Source organism: Hydra viridissima, unplaced genomic scaffold, assembly GCF_058129835.1.
Source record: "Hydra viridissima isolate aposymbiotic clone 2 unplaced genomic scaffold, HvirCarnegie_v1 scaffold_3, whole genome shotgun sequence".
Lineage (NCBI taxonomy): Eukaryota > Metazoa > Cnidaria > Hydrozoa > Anthoathecata > Hydridae > Hydra > Hydra viridissima.
Genome location: NW_028324302.1, coordinates 18,850,264 through 18,872,960, shown reverse-complemented (window position 1 = coordinate 18,872,960; position 22,697 = coordinate 18,850,264). Strand labels below are relative to the sequence as shown.

General features: G+C 30.2%; 3 protein-coding genes across 3 annotated transcripts; 2 read left to right on the top strand and 1 right to left on the bottom strand.

Moving 5' to 3' along the window:
* The first annotated feature begins 1,060 nt into the window (after positions 1-1,060).
* On the top strand, positions 1,061-8,354 carry LOC145202484 (cleavage and polyadenylation specificity factor subunit 3-like). Its single transcript, XM_090082479.1, has 4 exons — positions 1,061-1,295; positions 2,909-2,987; positions 6,244-6,920; positions 7,071-8,354. The coding sequence occupies exons 1-4, from the start codon at positions 1,070-1,072 to the stop codon at positions 8,120-8,122; spliced, it is 2,034 nt and encodes a 677-aa protein (XP_089938605.1). The 5' UTR covers positions 1,061-1,069; the 3' UTR covers positions 8,123-8,354.
* A 2,822-nt stretch (positions 8,355-11,176) lies between these two features.
* On the bottom strand, positions 11,177-20,928 carry LOC145202485 (putative aminopeptidase W07G4.4). Its single transcript, XM_090080806.1, has 18 exons — positions 20,494-20,928; positions 20,003-20,068; positions 19,667-19,749; positions 19,136-19,259; positions 18,900-18,989; positions 15,091-15,134; positions 14,050-14,149; positions 13,752-13,827; positions 13,491-13,576; positions 13,341-13,405; positions 13,198-13,237; positions 12,951-13,026; positions 12,757-12,875; positions 12,539-12,622; positions 12,388-12,445; positions 12,221-12,270; positions 11,492-11,623; positions 11,177-11,408 (listed from the first exon to the last, which is right to left on the bottom strand). Exons 1-18 carry the CDS (start codon positions 20,647-20,649, stop codon positions 11,280-11,282), a joined length of 1,578 nt encoding a protein of 525 aa, XP_089936932.1. The 5' UTR covers positions 20,650-20,928; the 3' UTR covers positions 11,177-11,279.
* Positions 20,929-21,383: 455 nt separating this feature from the next.
* LOC149891301 (uncharacterized) lies at positions 21,384-21,977 on the top strand. Its single transcript, XM_090082073.1, has one exon. It carries the CDS (start codon positions 21,384-21,386, stop codon positions 21,975-21,977), a length of 594 nt encoding a protein of 197 aa, XP_089938199.1.
* The last annotated feature ends 720 nt before the right edge of the window (positions 21,978-22,697 follow it).

The window sequence follows — 22,697 nt, the reverse complement described above, 5'->3', positions numbered from 1 at the left end:
TTAGTGTCTCAGGGGAGGTTAAAATAATTCCTCACAATGGCGTTATTTTGTAAACTTTATTGTTGTACGACAGTTATTGTGTGGTTTCTATTAAAAAAATAAGCTGCGCGTTTTGCACAAAAAACAAAATACCGTTGCAGAAATAGATTTTTTTCAAAACTCACAACCGCAGCTGTACAACATAAAATTTGTTGTACAACCGACGTTAAGTTGTGCAACTTACACTAGAAAATGTTTCCATTATAAAACAAAGTTGTTGTGCAACTGCTGTACGACATTCCTACAACTATTGGAAACCAAGCTTAAGGGTCTACGTATCGTTTCATTTCCGTATTGTTATCATTCCGATATGATGGCGGAAAAAAAAAGTCTCATCGGAATAATTACGACAGAAATCGGTAAAAAAATTTTATTCGGTATTGTAGTTAGTTTAAATCTCGGTATAAACCGGAACTCTCGTCATTCTTATGATTTTTTTTTCAGGTTTCATATCGGAATGATAACGATATTGAAAGGAAACGAACTTTTCTATAAACGTCCGCAAAAAACCATAAAGCAACAAGCGCCATGGCGCATAAAGTTCTCTAAATCAACCACGAGGAAAAACTTGAGAAACATTAATTGCATTTATACAATAAAAAAGTTCTCTACGTTTAAAGTAGAATATGAATGCTTTAAGTAAGAATATGAATGCTTTCAAAAATTTCACCATGTTTAATTGGTTCTAAATCTTCTAATTTTTTTTATAGTTAAATGATTTTTCCAAAATTAATGGCACTTAGTTTAAATTAAAAATTTGAGAATGTAATTTTTCACATATTCTAACAGTTACAGTTCACTTTGAGTTGAAAAACTGTTTTGACTATTAGAAATTTTTTATCTTTTGAAAAAAAAAATTTTTTTTTCATAGAAGTTATAAGGTTTTTGCATTTTCATTTTTAGTTTATTTTAAACGTTATTAAAAATAGCTAAAAAAAAAAAAAAAAAAAAAAATTGACCTAGGAATTTCTTATTTATGTTTTTGGAAAATAGTTTCTTGATAAATATTTATCTTTATAGAACAAATATTATGGCAACTAGCGAAGAAAGTGATTTGTTAAGAATAACACCTCTAGGTGCTGGTCAGGAAGTAGGCAGATCCTGTATATTTATTGAATTTAAAGGAAAGAAACTTCTATTGGATTTGGGAATTCATCCTGGATATAATGGGTTAGATTCATTACCTTTTATAGATGAAATTGATCCAGGGGAGGTTGATCTGCTACTTATCAGTCATTTTCATTTGGACCACTGTGGTATGAATAAAGTTTGAAATAATTTTATCACATCCATGTAAATATATATCCTTTCAGTTTACTATGATTAAGTTTAAATCTTAATATTAATGTAAGGATACATATTTGTGTGTATATGTTTTTGTACATAAGTGTGTATCCCTATATAACCACAATGTTCTAATGCTGATATTCCTTTTAAGAACTTTCTAAAAAATCTTGTATCAGTTAATTTGCTAATATTTCTTTCTGCAAAGTCATAGTTACTATAATCTCTTTCACAAAGTCATTAAAGTAACCATAAGAATCAATGTGCGTAAAGTTTATATATGAATTCATCCAACCTTTGATTTTATTCATTATTCTAAGTAGAAATCTACATTACAAAAGAAATTCCCAGTTTAGAGCAATCATAGTTGCAAGATTTTAAACTCCAGACATTTATGTAAGACATAGAGCTTTAAGAGGTTGTTGACAGACAAATTTTCAACACATACACAAGAAGTATGATAAAAATTACAATTAAGTAATAGTTTGATATCCACCCATACAAATAAAAAATAATTTTGTGATAAAGCTTGATTAATTTTTATTTGGAAATCAAACAAAAATAAGCCAGCTATCAAAAGATACCAGTTCTAAAAGATGGTTGTCTAGTAATATAAGAACTGGCTCAAGTTTCTGTTATTTTGTTATTTTTGTCAAGTTTCTGTTATTTCTTTAATATCTGTTCCTTTGAAACTGCAACTTTAGTAAGGGACTTCAAAGTTTGATATTTACTGAGTTTTTTAAGTCAAGATCAGCTATATAGAGCATAGCTACAGTCAGAGACAGATACCATCATTGGTTATAAAAACTTCTGATAAAAAAATTATCACAATGTGTATCAAACTTGTCCCTGAAGACTTAATCAGTTTAATAAATATTGCATGCTCTGCTTTTTTGATTTCATGAATCAAAAAGCATAGTAAAAAACTACTAAAAAAAATCAAATTTTTGAAAGGATTTAAAGGGAATCAGCTATATCATACCTAATGACATGCCCCTGGTTTATGTCTTGAACTTTGTCAACTTTTCAGATTTGTTTTCTAGGTAGATAGCCTAGTATTTTATGTGATTGTTATGGTTTCATGCTCCAGTTAGTTATTTCTATGGCTAAAATGTAGAGCTTATTACTGATTTTAAACTGGTTCCAATCAAGCCTTTCCAATTCTCCAGTTCTTGAGTTTACAGATGTATGAAACATTTCCTACTTTCTAAGGAATTTTGAGTGCCATGATTTAGTGTTTTTGAAACAAACTTTTTGTTAAAGTTTGTTATTGTTGGTATATGCAAAGTTTTGAAGACAGAAACAAATTACAGTCCTTTAGATGCTTGCCATCTACTTTCTCATTAGATCTTCTGATCCTGTGAAGGGATTGTTTGACAAAGTTTTCAAAGAAATATTCCAAATAGAAACATTTATAGAAACTTAATAGAATGAAATCTCAGTAAAAACATTTTTATGAGAACATTTAAAATATTTCTATTGAGAATGTTTCAATCCTACAATATATCTAAATATAACAAGATTAGTTTATGGTGCTAAAATATATACATAAATACATGCATACTCCTCTTCTTCTTTATTATAGGTGGACTGCCATGGTTTCTTGAGAAAACACATTTTAAGGGTCGAGTGTTCATGACACATCCTACAAAGGCAATATATAGGTAAATTAAATTTAAAAATATATATAGGTAATAAATTATAAAAGTTGGAGTTTCCCTTAAAGCAATGCACTTTGCGATAAATAGAAAGAAGGAAGGTATCAGATGAAAAACCACTAGTGTTGAGCATCACTTTTGCAGCCAAAAAGTTTTCAATAATCTCACTCAACTAGAGAATACAACAAAAAGTGTCAGTATCACTCCATAAATAAAAGTTATTTACAACAGTTCCACTCCATAAATGAAAGTTGCATGAAGATATGCAAAATGGTCCAAAAATGGTCATATTATGCTGTCAACAGGCACAAATATTTATTGTGCATTTGATGCTTTGGGTATGTTTGGCTGGAGAAGCAATTATTTCGTAAAAATCAATGGAATAATTTGAAATTGCTAATCGTTTTCCCACAATCAGGTTTAACTTCCATTATAAAATGAACTTCAAAGTTTTAATTCTTATATTTGTTATTTTTTATATAAGCATAAAATTGTGTTGACACACTCAGTGATCATAGCACACTAAGAACCAGAGAGACTGGTAGGTTTTATGTTGTGTCAATCAAAATTTTTATTATTAGTTTAGTATTAGTCTATATTGATAATTAAAAATATTTTATGACTTATGGCCAATTATTTGATGACCAATTTAATGACTTAAAATGGCTGTCAACTGCTGTTCTTAATCAAAATGCTCTTTTCTGCTACTGAGAATTTTTTGGAGCTAAGTCCAAGTCCCTAGGCATTCTGTTGAAATTTGCTATTATCCTGCTGTAGTTTGCTCTGGTTGTACAAGAAACCTTTACTTGATAAAGTCAGGTAATACACCATCTGGCTTGTGGGAAGAGAAAGTATCAGGTAATTCTCATACTTGCAGTGTAAAACTATTTTTTAAAGTTATTAATTTTTTTAAAAATATTATCATAAAGTATGTCTATTAATCTCTATAGATAAAAATTTGTTTTGTTTTTTTTAACTTATTTAAAAAACTATACTACTACTATTTATATCAAATCATAAATTCTAATGAAGATTATATATTTTAAAAAGTTATTCATATATTGCTTTTGCAGGTTGAATGGAGTAGAAATTCAACTTCAATGCTCCAAAATAGTGAAACCAAACCTATTATTCTTCACCAGATAACTTAAAGCTCTGGAAAATGCTGCACAATCTTAGCACCTAAACATGCCAACAACTGTCCTTCAATTGCTGTAACAAACTTGAACTTTCTTTCCGTAAATCTAGGAAGAATTTAAGCAGAACAAGTTGCAAGGAAATAAAATGACTGTATTTCAAAAGGAAAAACTTTTTCTTTATCAACTGGTGGAAACCTGTTGGTTATAACTGTTGGATGTGCTGCTAACAAGTTAAATTGAAGATTGTTAAAGCATGTGTAACCCATACAATTTTTTAAAAAATAGTCCAGTAAATACTTTTAAAGATGAATTTCATAGATAGTGAAGAGGAAAAGGTATTAATGGTTCTTGTTTATTTTTAAGATACATGTTTCATGCTGGATTTGGTAACTCAACAAGCTCTAGAGCTCCATTCTGCATTTGTACAAATTTCTATAGATGGTGGAGGATCTTTTTTGAAAATTATAATCAATATCTTTAGTTCAAATAAAAGTAAAAGTCTGCAATTTACATAAAAAGTGGTGTTTAGAATTATCAACTTCTTGCAATAGTTGAATATTCCTGAATCAAAGCTGAATAAGAATGATATTAAAAAAACTCAATTTGCAAGATGTCAGGTTTTTTGCAACATTTGATTTTAAAATGCTCTGTTTGATCTGTCAGGCCATGCAGGAAAAAGAGTATTCCTTGGTGTGAAGAATTGAAAAATGAAGAATATGGAAGTCTAGATTGTTGATATAAAAAATATTTGTGGAAAATAACTCCAAAAATCCTAACATGCAACACTATAAATGTAATGCATCCAAGGATTCTCTACCTAGAAGAGAATCCAGATTCTCTAATCCAGCATTTGTTACTACAAAATTACATCTTTTGATTGGAATTATATCTTTTTTTGGATGTCTACTTATGGACATTTGGCCTGAATTTGATGATTGGCTGAAATCTGAAAATATCCTTCAAAGAGGGCACTAAGTAGAGGTTGGGATGGAAGTAATTCAAACAAGATCTTGAAAAACCTAGATGAACTTGGCAAAGTAGCAACATCTCACGTTCCTTAACTTTGACAGTTCAGCGATGTGAAACACTTTAAAGTAGTAGAAGGATTCTTGTTTTGATCAAACTCTTGAGTCAGAGTAAAAGTAAGCATTTGTTTAATTAAAAAACTTATAGCTACCTAAGACCTTGCACAGGTTCTAGAGGAAAATATTTCAGTAATTTGGAAGTTTCACATTTTACTGTTTCATGTTCAGCCTTTTGTTGAATACCATAACTGTGGCCTATTCAAGTTTGCTGAACAGTGTGGAGAGGCTACACATTCTAAATTTCAACCTACCTGCATTAGATTTAATTTATAGAAGAGCAAACTCAGCATGGAGTGCGACTGTTGTCCTCTGTAGTTAATTTTAGTGGAAGAAGAGTTTATTTTAGCATCAACTTTGACATGCTGCCCTAGAAACAAAAAGAAGTCATTAAGTCCAGGACAGTGACTATAATCCTGTCAAAACGGCTATTTTCTTAGCCACAAAAATTTTTAAAAACATTACGAATGGCTTGTTCTGAAATATCTCAAGAGCTGTAACTGACAAGAGCATATTTTATTTTAGTTATGTTTTTATAATCTGCCAAAGGGTTATACAAGTAATAGGTGCCATAAATGTAAAAAAAAAACAAAAATCAGTTTGTTCCTGTTATATTTCTGAAAAGTTTTTTCAAATCATACTAATAGAGTTGCTAATAGTAATACCTGCAATAGAATCTTATAGTTTATAAATCAACAAATGATTTTAATGGAAGAAAATGATTTTAATGGAAGAAGATTCCAGTTATACATGATGAATATATGTAAAAACTTTAAAAATTATTTTTCAAACCTTATTGCACAAACCAGATTTTAAAAATATTTTTAATCAACTTTTTAGAATAAACTAATAGTAAAGATTTTGATTGAGTGACACGACATAAAACCTGGCGGTCTCTCTGGTCAATAGTGTGTAGCAGTCCATTATAGTTAGTAAAACTCGACTAAATACAGATCCTTATTGTGAATTCACTGCTAATGGCTGCATATTTTGTGCAATTATATGTAAACTGTATGTTCATTTATGTTGTTAATTTTTCAGGTGGCTTTTGGCTGATTATATTAAAGTCAGTAACTTATCAGCAGATCAAATGTTATACACTGAAAAAGATTTGGAGAAAAGCATGGACAAAATTGAAACAATGCATTTCCACCAAGAAAAAGAGGTTAGTGGAATCAAATTTTGGGCATACAATGCTGGTCATGTGCTTGGTGCAGCTATGTTTATGATTGAAATTGCTGGTGTAAATATTCTTTATACTGGCGATTTTTCAAGGCAAGAAGATCGTCACTTAATGTCCGCTGAAATTCCTAACATTAGTCCTGATGTTTTGATCATGGAATCAACATATGGTACGCATGTCCACGAAAGGCGTGAACAGCGAGAAAAGCGTTTTACCAGCACCATTCACAATATCATAAGCCGAGGTGGAAGATGTTTGATTCCTGTATTTGCATTAGGACGTGCCCAAGAACTGTTGCTAATACTAGACGAGTATTGGAATCAGCATCCTGAGTTGCAAGATGTTCCTGTCTACTATGCATCATCATTAGCCAAAAAATGCATGGCTGTGTATCAGACTTACATAAGCGCCATGAATGAAAAGATCCGTAGACAGATATCCATATCAAATCCTTTTGTTTTTAAGCATATATCAAACTTAAAAGGGATTGATTCTTTTGATGATATTGGGCCGTCTGTTGTTTTAGCCAGTCCAGGTGTGTTTCAATAAATAAAATTTTTACTTATATTTTAACTTTTCTTAATTTTTTGTAGGATATGTTTTTAATGATGATGTAAAATAGTTGGTAAATGTAGAACTATTGTTGTAAAACCTTGATTTTACATATTGTTTATCATTTTCAAAGGAATGATGCAAAGTGGACTTTCCAGGGAGTTGTTTGAGACCTGGTGCACAGATCCTCGAAATGGTGTCATTATAGCAGGCTACTGTGTTGAAGGAACTCTTGCAAAAGAACTCATGTCAGAACCCGAAGAAGTTACTGCGATGAACGGTCAGAGGATGAAAAGAAACATCTCTATTGACTATATCTCCTTTTCTGCGCATGCTGATTTCGAGCAGATCAGTGATTTTGTTAACATACTTCGACCACCACACATCGTATTAAACCACGGAGAACAGAATGAAATGAGCAGACTTAAAGCTGCCATCATTAGAGACTTCGAAGATAGAGGTATAAGCAATATTCAGGTTTATAATCCAAAAAACTGTCAAAGTGTTGAACTTCATTTTAGGGGGGAGAAAATGGCTAAGGTGATAGGTAGTTTAGCTTCCGGAAAAGCTGAGCACGGCAAGCCGATATCAGGTATTCTTCTTAAACGCGGATTTAACTACCATGTGATGGCCCCATCAGATCTCTCTAATTATACAGATTTGTCTACTAGTACAATAACGCAGCGACAAATTATTGGATTTCGTTCATCATTCTCTCTACTTTGCTCTAGCTTAAAGCAGTTGTGTGGCAAAGTAGAACAGTTTCTTCATGTTGGCAAACCGGCACTTCGTTTGTTTGACGGCCACATTACTGTTTACCAAGATCGTGGTTCTGTCATTCTCGAATGGTTATCTAATCCAATGAGTGATATGTTTGCAGATGCTACTTTGGTTGTGGTATTAGAAGTCGAGTCAAATCCATCTCAAGTCCAATCAAACAAATCTTTGCATAAACGAGCTGGAAACTTCCAGCAACACCTAATGCAGCTACTCAATGATAAATACGGTCCGAAAAACGTGATCGAGAGTGAGCAAGGAGATATGGTGACTGTCGATGTGGATGGGGTGTTAGCTATTATTGATTTTGAAACTTTAACAGTAGATTGCTCTGATGATGGTCTTAAGCATCTTGTTAGTGCGCTTGTAAATAACCTGAGTCAGGCTATGACACCTTTGACATCGTGATAACATATATCCTTACAGGAGATAGCAGACACCAATGTTAAGAGTCATTATTGACACGCCTAGTCACTGATCCATACATGTCCGCAATTAATAGCGGTGGTTTGAACTATCTTTTTAATAGGTGCAGACTTCGTTTTTAGTTGAAAACAAAAAATTTTACTGTGTTATCTACTTGGTAAACTGTTCTTGTTTATCAAGTTTATTTTCGAAGAGAAATTCATAAAACTTTGTTTATTCGCTTTATTATTTTCCGAGCCATATCGGGATAAGTTGTTCTTATCCAGTAAATTTGGAAGAAAAATTCACTTTTTGGAAAGGAAAAAAAAAAATTTTCTTGTAAAAAAAATTAAACATTAAAATCGTAGTTTTACTATGAATTCATCTTATACATAAATAAATAGAGCAATAAGTTTATGTAAAATTTAGAAGGCATGTATTATGCTGGAATATCCAATATATTTCTTCGGAATACCCGGTTGCTCCATTATAATCCATTATAAGTAAACTTAACTGATCACTCAAGTAGGCTGCGATTTGATTTACTAAAATATTGCTTTTAGTCTTGTAAAACGCTACTTTTATTGGGTGTGTACTTTCAAGGATATTCAGATGAATCATTGTACAACAAAAATTTCCTGTTGGTTTTAAGACACTCTAGGGTTCGCTTCGTTTAGGTTTATACTATGCAGTTTAAACACATTGAGCTCTTCGGATAGGTAAATTCTACCTTGTTTCCGACTCGTCTAGTAGGATTCTCGCCCTTACGACAATTAAACGAAATCAGGTACCGCTTATATTGTGCTTTTGAATCATTTTATTCGTATAAAATTACCGTTCTCTTTCTAGATTCACAACTATTCTTTGAGAGGGGCAAATTTAGCTTTTTTATTACTTTTTAACTAAGTTAAAGTTCAAAACTGTATGACAAAAAATGAATTTAACTTAAAAATAGATGTCTTTAAAACGTGTGACTGGGTGGACTTATTGTTGTTCTAAAGTGAAAACACGTCGTCAAGCGAGTAATTTAACTGCCGTGAACAACTAACAAATTTCTTCCAAAGATTCTACATTTGACAAGGGTTAACATTTTTACTGGTAAATGAGGCCTTCATACAATAAATAAAGTATTTCAAAAAGTTTACAGAGCATACGACCCCGATTTGAACCTGTTTTGACCTAAGTATACAAATTGTTCCCGGGTAGATTGAATCAGAAAATAAATTTTTCAAAAGCTCTCTGAGCTTCACGTATGATTCTCATAGTTTTCATTAACACAGCGTTCTTTGCGTTGTATAGGGTGTCCAGAAAGTTAATATAAGAGCAAGTTTTTTATTATATTGGTCTGGTTCTTTTTGATAATAAAATCTTCAAAGCAGAAGATTTTTTTAAAATCTTTTTTTGTTAGTTAGAGAAGAGTCCTTTATTTATTGACACTTTTTTTGTGCATGTGCGGCACTTCACTCTCTTCTATTGATAATTAATCAACTACCGATATTTTATTTGTGAAGAAATGACCATTAAGTTTTTACGAATACTGTTATTTTTGATTCCATTAATCTGACTTCCATTTCTTATGAAATTGATAGCATTTGTTATTTATTAGCTACATGTTATTACTGTTAAAGAACCACATTTGACCGTTAAAGACCGCTTTAAACAATTGAAGTCGTGACTGGACAGAATCAACTGATCTCTTAAAGAGTTTTCAAATTCTTGGTCATGTGTAATTTTTAGTGATGGGGCTATTTTTGAGGTACTAAATCTCTGAGAAAATGTATATGTTAAAAGGTACAAACATGAGAAGTATTCATCTCGCAACGTTATAACAAGATTTACAAGGAGGTGGAGGTTCCACTGGAATATGGGGATGTATTTCTCACTAAGGCCCATATCTCAGCAGTATAAATACCGGAAGAATCAACCAATATAAAACAGCAAAGATACTGAAGAAAAGTGTTTAAAACGGCTAGCTAAATTGTGTTATGGAAAAAGAAAAAGTTGGACATTTCAGTAGGATGGTGCTACAGCTCTCACTGCGCATTTAGTTCAAGACTGGATCGATGAAAAAGGCTACATACTTGAAATGTATATAAATGTATATAAATTTGTAAAAATTCATTGTAAAGTTTTTTTAATTTGTTAATTAAAGCTTAGTAAAGGTGCTTTTCAAAAAATGTTAAAAAATCTTTTGTTTTGACAAGTTTATCAAAAAGCTTGACCGATCTCAAAAAAAATTTGCCCTCGTATAAACTTCCTGGACATACTGTATAAAGAACTCTTTATCTAAGTCTACTGCAGCAGCTGGCAATAGCTGTGTATTGATTTTATGTACGGCTAAGTTATATCCCGTGAAATTAATTACAGTAAATAACGATGTTTTTTTTGTCAACTTAGAAACTAATTTTTTTACACTCGATAAAGTTGGTTCCTTGTTTAATGTTAAGTTCTGTGCTCAATCACATGCTCAAAGACTATTTTGCCATAACCACCGTTTTAATAGGAATGACAAACACAACAAAGCCAACAGATAGTGGTAGTGTGACAAACTCTTGAAAAAAATGATCCTGGATAAATCCTCTTGTGATAAAATTTTAAGCTATTGTTAAAATTCTTGCTGAAATTTAGCATAAATCCTCCATTGTATCTCCATCATACTGCAGTAATATGCATTGATTAACCAAAAAGACAAGATGAAATTTTTTCTATTTGCAGTAATGAATTCTTCCTCTCCAATTATCTTTATGAGGACGAAGATAATGAAATTTAGTATAAATCCTCCATTGTATCTCCATCATACTGCAGTAATATACATTGATTAACCAAAAAGACAAGATGAAATTTTTTCTATTTGCAGTAATGAATTCTTCCTCTCCAATTATCTTTATGAGGACGTAGATAATGAAGAGACAACAGTTTAAATTTCAATTCAGTGTCGTTGAGTTCTAAATTGTTATTTAGGCATACTGACAGGATAGGTGGGAAAGAAAGTTAACGATACTTTGAGCAGCATTTTCAAAAATAAATTTATGTTGATGTTAACAAAAAAGCAAAATGTTCGTAAGAATTTTATTGCATATTCAAAATTTAAAAATTTAAAAATTTTTCTTGCATCAAAATGTAATAATCACAACATATCAGATCATTCTAACATAATATTTTAGATCATTTTAATCAAACGAGCCAGAGACGGAAGAGGACATCCTGTAGGAATACCAGGGTAAGGCCCTGAGGATCCAGCAATATCCAAATGAGAGTACTTTATTGGATGATCGGAGTCGATGCCATGCTATAACATAAAGTTAATCCTTAGCTCGAAGCGAAGAAAAAAAAACAACAAGAAAAGGTATTTTTATGATTTAACTGAATTACTTTATCAAGTCCAGCTGCTTTTATCATGAAAGCTGCAGGGAATTGATGCCCACGAGGAGTGCGACTCGAAGGTTCATTGTTGCACTGAATAATATCTTCATACTCGTTTCGTCCAGCCACAGATTGATAATCCTAAAAAAAAACGACTTTCAATCCTTGGCTAACAAAAAAACTCTTCTACTCAACACCTTTTAGTTTAGAGTCTTCTTGCGAAGTCAACACCACTTAGTTTAGAGTCCTTATTTCATATGTTGTTTTTTAAAATTTTTCATAACTTGATTTTCAAAATGTCGCTCCTGAAGTTTGGTTTGTAACTTACTTATCTGGCACACTCTTAAAATAAAATAAAACGTGAAAATTCTTAAGCAATTCTGTTACTTTTTTTGTTAAATTATGTAACATATTATAATTCTGTTGAATTATATAACACACTTTTAATATGGTTTTTATAATTATATTGTATATAGCAAGTCTTTTATAATTGAAACTAAGATCAAATAGACTATCAATAAATAGAATGAGATTAAAGTTTCAACCATTGTGATTGAAATTGCAAGAGCATTACGAACAATTTTTCTTACCAAAAAAGCAGACAAAAGGCAAGAAATGAGGACTCTTAGCCTAATAGCAATTATTTTATTCATGATTTGAAAAAATTTTAAAAAAAAACACAACTATGGTATTGCAGGCGAGAGTGGTTGTCGTTATTCTGAATGATATCTACGTTACCTCTCTCCTTATTGTTGATATTTCAAAGGGGTCAGCCAAGGTGTCGCCAACTTAAAAAAAGTGTAAATATTATTTAAAAGTTTTAAAATTTTAAATAAAAAAATGTGATTAAACATAAAATACTTCTTTTTTTAATGATTCGTAACAAAAATCGTAACAAAACTTACTCTCTTGAATTTGTCTCGCAAACCCTTCTTTATTAGCTGCTCCATTATCCAAAACAATCTATTTAGAAATTTTTAATTTTTTGTCAAAAACATGTAAATGAAGTTTTTATATTTTTTCAATGAAGGACAAAAAGTATTAGGGAAGACATACTGTGTATTTATCACCAACAGCAAGAATAGCGTGACCAGTTAAAGTTGCAATCGTAAACAGATGAGGATTTGTGCTTGTTAAAGCCTAATTAGGAGATATACAATTAACTTCATGTAAGAGTAAGCAACAAAGCACTTTCTTAACATTAACCAAAACTTGGAAATTGGGTAAATTTTTTATGTTTTTTAAGCAAAAATTTAAATTAACTCTTGTGCTACCTCTTCTTTACAGTGATAAAGTGAATCAGTCATTGCCATTCTTCCTTCTGCATCAGTATTTCCAACACGTACGCGAACACCAGCTTTTGATGTGATGATTTCATCAGCCACATAGCTCTCTAATATTTTAAGTTTTGTTAAAACCCACTTTAATGATTGAAAAGCAGAAAGAAACCTAAAAAATAAAGACTCACCAACTCCAATGCTATTCCTCACAACTGCAAGTCGAGCTACCACTCGAACTCCCTTTGGTTGAAGCTCATTCAAGGTCTATAAAAAAGAAGAATGAAAAGAATAAAAGATGATTTGAAGCATAAAATAGAACTTTTTCTAAAAACTAAAACAAGATTTTTTTACTCAGGAAAATTTAAAGTATATGGGGCTTACAGGACAATCATGTAACAATGGAAAAATTTATAGATATCGAAACAAAAGTCTTACAGCAAAAAGTCCAGCAATTGTTGCAGCACCACATTTATCACTGTAAAACAAAAAATGATGAAGTGAGAGAACCACATCTAATGATATAGCGTGTTCTAAAATTCATGTAATATCTATTATTCATGACAAATATAATAAATTACCGGTGCATTCCAGCCATGTGTCCTCCTGCTTTAACATCAGCACCACCAGTGTCATAAGTCACACCCTAGCAATAGTAATGCTTTCAAGTTAAATAAAGAATTAAAAAAATTATACATTTCATAAAATACAAAATATAAATATTTACATACTTTTCCTACAAAAAAATATGAGCTTTCAACATCCCCCTCACCAGAGTATTCTAAATATATTATCCTTCCTCTGTGACGTTCCACCACTATATAAATTTTTAAAAATAAAAAATTTAGCCAGAAGAATTAAGAAGTAAATATAGAATTTAGAGAACAGGAAAAGAAGTTTAAAAATTTTAAAAGTGAAGATATAAAATTATGTCAAATGTAGAAAAAAGTCAATTTATATAAACCTAAAGTAATATTTTCTATAAAACTTACAATTGGCACAACGATCAACAGCTGCAAACAAGGGATAGTCTGCACGCAGATTATCATGACCCAACACAACTTTTACCTTTAAACAAAAGTGTTTAAGTTATTGAGTTGTAAAAGCTATAACTGTCACCATCATTGTCACCATCTTTATCATTTTTTGTTGCAGACCATCATCAAAACTTAATTTAAAACTTTTTTTCTTTTTATCATTATTATTAATATTATCAAAGAAATATCTAAATATCCATGCATCACCATGACAATTTATCAACATAGGTATTGAAATGTAAAATAGTTATACCGTAATCTTAGTATCTTTAAAAACTTCATGAATAAATTCTTCAACTTTTAATGGACACATCCGCTCAGGGTCAGAACCACCAATGTCTCTTGCAACGATTCTATCATATCAATTAAATACTTAAAGAAGTGTTTCTATAGAGTACAAAACACATTTTTTAAAAACAGTAAAGAAAAATAAGTTGTTTTTTTTTGTTGATCTCAGATCTAGAATTTTTCAAGTATTACTATATTACTGAACTAAGAGAAAAGAAATCTCAAAAACTATGCATCTGGTGATCAAAATATGGATAGAAATAATTCATTTATTATTCAATTATTCAGTAGTTTTATTGAAGATTTATCCAAACACCTTATAAGCATGAGTATCTTCATTTAATAACTTGCCCCACACAGTTTCTAAACTTACCCCATAGGGACAGGTTGAGCAGCCCATTTGTTTAAAGGTAACATATTTTATAAGCAATTCTGAAAATTTTTTTCTTTTAATCATTTAGAACTATCACATAACATAAGTTACAAATCCAAAAGCAACAAAATTATACAAATCAGACACTATTACAGTGATCTGGTAGATTTTTAAAAAACTGCTCAAATAGCCCCATCCTATTCTTTAAAGCTTTTAGGAGAAGGTTGGCAAATTGTTTACGTCCAATTTCTTTCAGTGAATAAAACTGGTGAATAATTTATACTTTGGCCCAACTTTGTCTAAAAAGTGTGTTCATCAACTAAAAGATGTTGTAGTAGAGATGATGTAAATTTCATAACATCAAGTTTCAAATTTTCTATAACTCATACCTAACAAATCCTCAAATAAGAGCCTGGGCCATAATACCTTTGTTACTATTATGAAACATAATGCTATGACATTTACATAATCTCTACTGCAAGATCTTTACAGCTTCTAGCTTTGGCAACAAAATTGAAAAAAATAAATAAGTAAACCAATCTATAAAATACATACAAGCTCATTGTTTCAACTTTCATTTTGACTTTATAAAAAAGAGCTGAGTTAGATAATCATGCAATATTTTAAACTTACCTTCCCCATTCCACTGCACATGCCTTCTTTACTATGGAAGCACCCTAAAAAATAATATAAACTTAATAAAGTTAATAAATATTAACATTAGATGTGGTTATTAGGACTTATAGCAAAAAAAAAATTGATCAAAATTTGAATAAACTAAAGAAATACTTTTTACTTATGGTAAAAAGTACAAAAAAAAAAAAAAAAAAAAAATTTTGTAAGCAGATGGTTCAGTTCTTATCAAAATAGGAAATCAATATTTACTTGTATACAAATTAGTATATGAAGACCACACGGGAAAAAAAAGCAAAGTCACACTTTTGTAGTTTAGAGTTATTTAAATTTTAAAGTTTGAAACCATCTGCAATAGTAATTATGAAACAAAGTATCCCTGTCATTATTTTTGTTAGGAGATTGTCCAATTCACAGTCTAATTCTACAGAAATATTGCCTAAATCTTTTACACTAATAAAGCTAGAAGAATATTTTGTAGGTAGGGTTATAATGGACTCTGCTTTTTTTCCATTGTTTTGGACATTTTACTTTTTTTTCAATTGTTAATGTTCTTAAATTCAACTGAAGACTTATTAAACTAATTTCCCAAGATAATAAAGTAGCTGTTAGAACAAATTGATCATAGGGCCAGTGGAAAAGCATTCATCAGCTTTTGCTGCCAGTGGTTTATTTTGTGGTCAGAACTCACTAGGAGATTTTGTGGTCAGAGCAGTACCTAGCCAACTATATCTTACCCCAACTAACTATACCCATCAAAGCTGAGTAGACTCAGTAGGACTTACACAGAGAAAACAACAAAAATTATGGAATAAATCTAGTATATGGAAGTTCATCTAGTGGATCATCATTAGTTTCATCATGTTTCAAACTGTCATAAAATTCAGGCACTGATGTGAATTTTTTGAGAGCCTGAAGATCTTTGTATTTTGATAAAGAAACAATAATTTTTTTCTTGTATAGTCTTACAGGCTCAACAACAATGACAGTTTTATTTGAAAGGATGGCGTTGGAAAAAATGAGCCCTGCTAGAAAAGAATATCTCAAACCTTTATTGGATATTAAATCAAACTTAGCCAATAAACATGCCCTATCAGTTTGTTACGATTTCAAAACATTTAAATCTTGTAAATTCGCAGTTTGGTCCTATTGTGTGATTTAAAATTTTTTGTTTTTTTTTTTAGTTTTTCTTTTGCTCTTCCAACTACTTTTCTCTTCTTTAGGTTATTTGGAATATGAACTTGTTCAACAACATCCACCATCTTTAATGATGCTAATTATTGCATTAATTTTTGTGACTTAGCTTTTTTTTCTTTGTAAACAATGGACTTTGCCTCTTTTTCCATTGGATAGGGTTTTTTTCTTTTCTAATTTTCCTAATTTTTTTTTCTTCGTTTTTTCACTTGAAAAGTAATTTAGTACATACTATTTATGACTATATGTAGGACAGAGGCATAAACTTAAAAACTTACAAAATGTGACTCTGTTTTTCCCATGTGGTCTTCATATATAGTGTGTGAGAAAATGTATATTTTTATTTTTTAAAAGTAAAGCTTTAAAATTATTTATGGGCTTTGCTTATATATGCAATAAGGATAGTTTCACATGATTTTTACTGTTCTTTACTCCATATAATAAATAAAACCCTATGTTATTAATAAAAAGTTAATAATAAAACGCTACATTATTTAGTTATTAAATGACAGCATGTAACTTTTTTACAGTCCATCAGCAACAGCTGATGTAAAAGATCTGAGATAGTTTTAAAAAAAACAAGAAAAAGAACTCAAATACAGCAGGAATAGCTAAACACAATTTGAAAAATATATGAATAATATATTATGTAATCATAGGCATAGATTGTTCTTTTGATATCACCAGGCCAGGTCTAAGTAATGGCAAACCACAACTAGGCAAGAATTGTGTTAAAGATATTGCCAAGAATTGTGTTAAAGATATTGCCATGAGTTTCTAAAAATATTACACCCAGGGATTTGATGCATGTATGTACAGATTTGATTGTTAATTCAGGTGGAAATATTAAAGACATCACTGTTTCATTTTTCAAGCTAGTAAGAAAACCATTCATGAAAATGCTGCACAACACAAGAGAGGGGTTAAAAAAGTTGCTGAGGAAGCACTTTTACCCATTATAGCTCACTTTGATGAAAAAATCAAAGATATCACTGATGGGAAGAAAGCAAAAAGAGATAGATTTGCTTTCTCAGCTCATATTGATGGAGCCATTAAGCTTCTTGGTATTTCAGTTATGAAACATAGAACTGGAGCTGCTCAGTATGATGGTTTGACTAAGGTATTGTAAGACTATGGAATGTGTGATGACGACAAGAGATTATGTTAAAAATAAGCAGAAATAAGCACCTTTTTAAAAAACTGCTCAACCTATCAGCCAAAGTATCAACTAAGCAACCTTTCGAAATATGTACCCACCACCTCCATCTTATGGAACTGGTGTTTTTGAAAATTTGAAATTTTAGACAAAGTGAGTTTCTGAAACCTAAGTTTTAGTCTTACAGGTAGGGGAAAAACAACCAAAGAAAAATTAAAATAAACAAAATTGCTTTTAATCTCTTCTCATCATTTGTTAAAAAATGAGATAAAAGTTGTAATGGCTCAACTGGCACATGCCCTACTAAATATCTTTACCATATACCATATATAAGTTTATAAAGACTCAATGCATGTTTGTCATAAGTACACTCTTTGTTTCTTGGGTCAGGCTTGCAGTCAAGTTGTTTACATATGATTTGTACACAACTGTGTTTACAAATATGATGTCCATGAACAGGTCCTGTAAATATAATCTAATACAGTACTTCATACTTTAAAGATAAATTTCTGGGTATCTGTGCCATCATATCACCAAAGTGGCCAAAGAAAGTAAAAAAAAAAAAAATACATTTCAAATACAATATTTTTGAACACAATTTTCAAACATTCAAAAGCTAAGCGAAGAAACAAAAAAAATATTTATTTCAGTGTTTTGATTAAAACAATTCCCAATTCCACTGTGGGATTTAAATTAAAAATCTTTTTACTTTAAATGCAACAGTGGAATGAATGAACTGTCAAAAAAAATAAAGCAAAAGCACTTTTCTTAAATAGGGGCCCAGGCTCTTATTTGAGGATTTATGGTATGAGTTATAGAAAATTTAACATGAAAATCTTTAGTTAACAGAGGAATAGAAAACCTGCTTTTAAATGAAATTAATTAGAAAACAAAAAAATTAATCTTGATAAAAATTTTTGATATAGCATTCATTATCTCTGGATAAAAAAGGCTGGATGTAATTTTAATGTTCTACTAGAATTTAATCATAATTATTTAATAATTTTATTATTGAAAAATGTATGATTAAGTACTAGTAGAACACTCCAGTAAAACTATTAAATAATTATGATTCAATAATAGCAGAGCATTCTAACTAGATTGATGTACTTGATTGATATATTTAATTGATGTATTTAATTGATGTATTTAATTGATGTACTTGGTTAATGTACTTGGTTGATGTACTTGATGCATTATGATTTTTGATTGATGTAGTTTTTTTGAATCTATTTATTACTTTTCTAGAATTTTAATAAAATTAAGTTCATGTTCCTTATAATTTAAGCTCCTAAGAGCTAAACTCCAAATCTTGCAGCTGAACTTCTGATCTTGATCAATTTAGACCTTATCTCCTTTTACAATTGATATTTAAATGTTAAACTAGAATAAAAAAGATTTTGACCCAACAGTGAAAAAAATAAACTGCACCAGGATAACATTACTACCAAACTTATACCTCTTCTTCAGATTGAAACTTTGTTGATGAAACTCCAAATTTAGTAACCTTTGAAGCTTTCACAGGAAATTTTTCACGAACTTCCAAAGGCTAAAGATAAAATTAAAAATCATTCATTCATTCATTATAAGCCTCAAAATACAATTTACATTTTCTGAAGCAATACTTAAAATTTTTACTAAATGTATATGTAATTTACACTGCAAGACTTTATTTCTTAACAAATAATAAAATACCACATAGAGAGCTTCAAAAGCTCCTAGGATTGATACAAGCAGAGCATCTTTGTATTTCTCTAATCCAGATGTTGCTGAGTTGGATACAACTAACAACAAATTCTTTTTACTTGACTTTAAAGCTCTATATAAAATTATAGTTTAATTAAAATTGTACAAAAGTCAAAGATTGTATGTAGAAAGTATTCTGAACTGGATAATAGAAAGTATTTTGAACTTTTAATTGACCAAAAAAAAAAGACATTAGAACTTAAACCTAAAATATTTCAAGTTGGTCATTTGTTTTAAAAGCAATGACTGATATTTTTATGATAATTCAACTCTAATGCAATTTATAGTGACTTTAGTTGACCTCATACAACATGGATGAATGTAAATAATGTAACCAACAAAAACACATGAAACAAGTAAATCTACATGAAATAGGCAAATTTTTTTACATAATTTTTTATTAAATAACGGTTTAAAATAAAATGATTCAAATCACTAGAATTTTTAAAACAATTTTTACTTAAAATAAGACACATTAACCTCTTTACTCCTGCAATAGCTGCATCTTTGTACCGTCTGACATCATCATAATCTCTGTTAGTTGGACCAGTTGGTGAGTATACCTAAAACAATTAAGATTGAAATATTAATGATGAAGAATCATAACTATTATAACTTTAAAACGATGCCATGAAATTGTTGTTTCTTAAAAACAAATTTTAAATACTTTAAATTCATAATTTTTATTGTTTTTAAAATCCGCATTGCACACAGATGTTGTGCTCATAAAAATCTACCTGTATCTATGTACTTAACTAAATTAAATGAATTAAGTTCTGCAAAGTATACTTTAAGAAAAGAAAAATCAAAACTTACTACAAATTTGACTTCATGATTTGGAGTTAAAACACCAACAACCTCATTGTATACAAGACCGTCAATCTGAAATAAAGAGGGTAGGGACTTGAAGGGACTGGCATACTAGAAAATAGCATGATGATGATGATGATGATGATGATGATGATGATGATGATGATGATGATGATGATGATGATGATGATGATGATGATGATGATGATGATGATGATGATGATGATAATAATGATGCTTTTAATGATAAAATTTTATAAGGATATATCCAGTTTTGATTTAAATATCTGAAAAAAATTGCAATCACTTTCTAATTTCAATTATCATGATTTGCTCTACATTCTGACAAAGAAGACAGACTGGTTATTTAAGTAGCACCTTTTAACTATCATATTATATCATTTTTCAAATTCTTCAAAAGTGAAACTAAATTTTTGAAACTTAAAACCTTAAAAATTTCTCAAAATCAAAGGTAAGATTAGAATCTAAAAACCTACCTCATTAGCAAAATTGACGGCTGACAAGTATTCATTTAAAAACTCAGGATAAGAATTATTTTCATTGTTTGTATTTTCACCTACTATAACAATAGCGTCATAACTACCATTTTCTAGAGAACTGCGAAACTCAACAGCAAACCCAAGATGATCCATCACAGATTTTTATTTTTTACTTACAAAACAAATAAATAATTTTTCAAATTTAAAACCTATGACTAATTTTAACATTAACTGGTTGCTAAATATTGTTCGTACGCAAGAGATTTCACACAAGAAAGAAGTAAAATCTGTTAACAACGTGTGCGAAAGTCTTGCACAAGATTATTTGAGACCAATCCCTAAGTGATGGGCGTTTAAAACCTAAGACCTGACGTCAAAATGACTTAACTGTGTTGTCTTTAAGGTGTAGATGTAAAAAGGTTCACCGAAACTAAACGATTGTTAATTTTACTTTTTAGTAACAACGGAGGCTGCCAAAATGACGGTAATGCAGTATTGTGAAAAAGTTAAGAACCACTAAATTAAAAAAAAAATTTTTTCAAATAAATTTAATTAATTTTTACTTTAAAGATAACAAAATAGTCTCTTTTTTTTCAAACATATTAAATAGAGCATAATAAAAAAGATTTTTTTTTTTTGAAAATTAATTAATAGAACCTGTAAAAATAAGGATTAAATATTATGTGTTAATTTTTTTAAATATTTTTTTTGTAAAAAAGTTTAGAACCACAAAGAATTTTTTGTGCTAAATGCGGCGGAAACATCTTTTTTAATTTATTTTTACCTTTTTTGTTTAAATATTTTATCAATGACCTGAGTCATTACCAAAAAAACCAATAAAAGTATTTCATTTCAAACGAAACAAAAAATTCTTTTCTTTTGAAAAAATGAGCAGAAAAGCTATTACCTATGAAGCTCGTGTAAAAGTGGTGCATTTTCACCAGGAAGGTAAATCCGCTTGTGAAATTGGAAGAATAATAAAGCGATCACATAGTTCGGTGTTAACAATCATCAAAAGATTCAAAGAGACGAAATCTTACGTTGATCGCCATCGTTCTGGAAGACCGCATTTGATGACACCCAATGATGATCGTTTTTTAATCAGGTTGGTAAAGAAAAATCGAACGATGCCGTCGCATGAATTAAGAAGGGAATGGGAGCTTTCAAATGGACGTCAAGCATTGGCATCACTTGTGCGTTGGAAACTATTAGCTAACAATACGTTATGGAAAAAAGCTGTTCTAAAACCGCAACTTACCAAACGACATATAAAAAAGAGAAAAGATTTTTGCCAAAGCGTCAAAGAATGGTCTAAACAAAAATGGAGGACAGTAATTTTCAGTGATGAGATGAATATCGAGGTTGATAACCGAAAAAAGCGAATTATGATTCGCAGGCAGTCTTCAGAAAAATATAATCCGATTGCATCGTTCAAAGAACAAATCAAGGTGGCGGGTCGGTTGGAATATGGTGCTGCATGACATATTATGGTCTCGGTATGTTTAAATTATTTGATGGTTGACTAAACTCTATTTATTAAGTCGATATTTTAAATAACAACTTGTTACCGTGAATTGATGCACTTGAGCAAAGCGTTCCGTTCATTTTCAAGCAAGACAATGCACCATGTCACAGGGCTAAAACTGTCTCTGAATGGTTCGAAAGCAAAAGTATTGATCATTTAACTTAGCCACCAAATAGCCCAGATCTCAATTGCATTGAAAATCTTTGGAGTTGGCTTGATAAAGAGATTGCCAAGAAAGCACCAAGGAGCCTTGAGGAGTTGCGTAATATTTTACCAGCAATACTTGGAAATGTTCCCAAACATATTTTAGAGAATTTAATAGACTCAATGCCAAATCGAGTGCTTAAAAATTCATAGTAGAATTACACGGTATTAGGTAAAAATTACCGTTTTTTGTTCTGTGGTTCTTAACTTTTTCACAATTTTTTTTAAATAAAAATTACCTAAAAAACTTTAAATACATCTTTTTTATTTGTTTAAAAGTTTTTATCATTATTATTATTTTTTATCTTGTTTGTCTATTTTCTAAAATTTATTATTATTATTTTTTTACCAGAAAAATATATTCGGTTAAATAAAAATTTAAAAATAAAAATAAATTGTGATTTTTTTTTTGGTAGTTCTTAACTTTTTCACAATACTGTAAAAAGATTCCAACCCAAAAATTTGCTAGCAG

Bases quoted from the DNA above. Each gene is read 5' to 3' on its own strand.
- LOC145202484 (XM_090082479.1), top strand. From the start codon at position 1,070: ATGGCAACTAGCGAAGAAAGTGATTTGTTAAGAATAACACCTCTAGGT. The intron at 2,988-6,243 runs GTAAATTAAATT...TTAATTTTTCAG, and splicing joins CCTACAAAGGCAATATATAG to GTGGCTTTTGGCTGATTATA. The intron at 6,921-7,070 runs GTGTGTTTCAAT...TCATTTTCAAAG, and splicing joins TGTTGTTTTAGCCAGTCCAG to GAATGATGCAAAGTGGACTT.
- LOC145202485 (XM_090080806.1), bottom strand. From the start codon at position 20,649: ATGGATCATCTTGGGTTTGCTGTTGAGTTTCGCAGTTCTCTAGAAAAT. The intron at 20,069-20,493 runs GTAGGTTTTTAG...TCTTTATTTCAG, and splicing joins CCGTCAATTTTGCTAATGAG to ATTGACGGTCTTGTATACAA. The intron at 18,990-19,135 runs GTATTTTATTAT...TTTTATCTTTAG, and splicing joins CTTTTGAAGCTCTCTATGTG to CCTTTGGAAGTTCGTGAAAA.
- LOC149891301 (XM_090082073.1), top strand. From the start codon at position 21,384: ATGAGCAGAAAAGCTATTACCTATGAAGCTCGTGTAAAAGTGGTGCAT.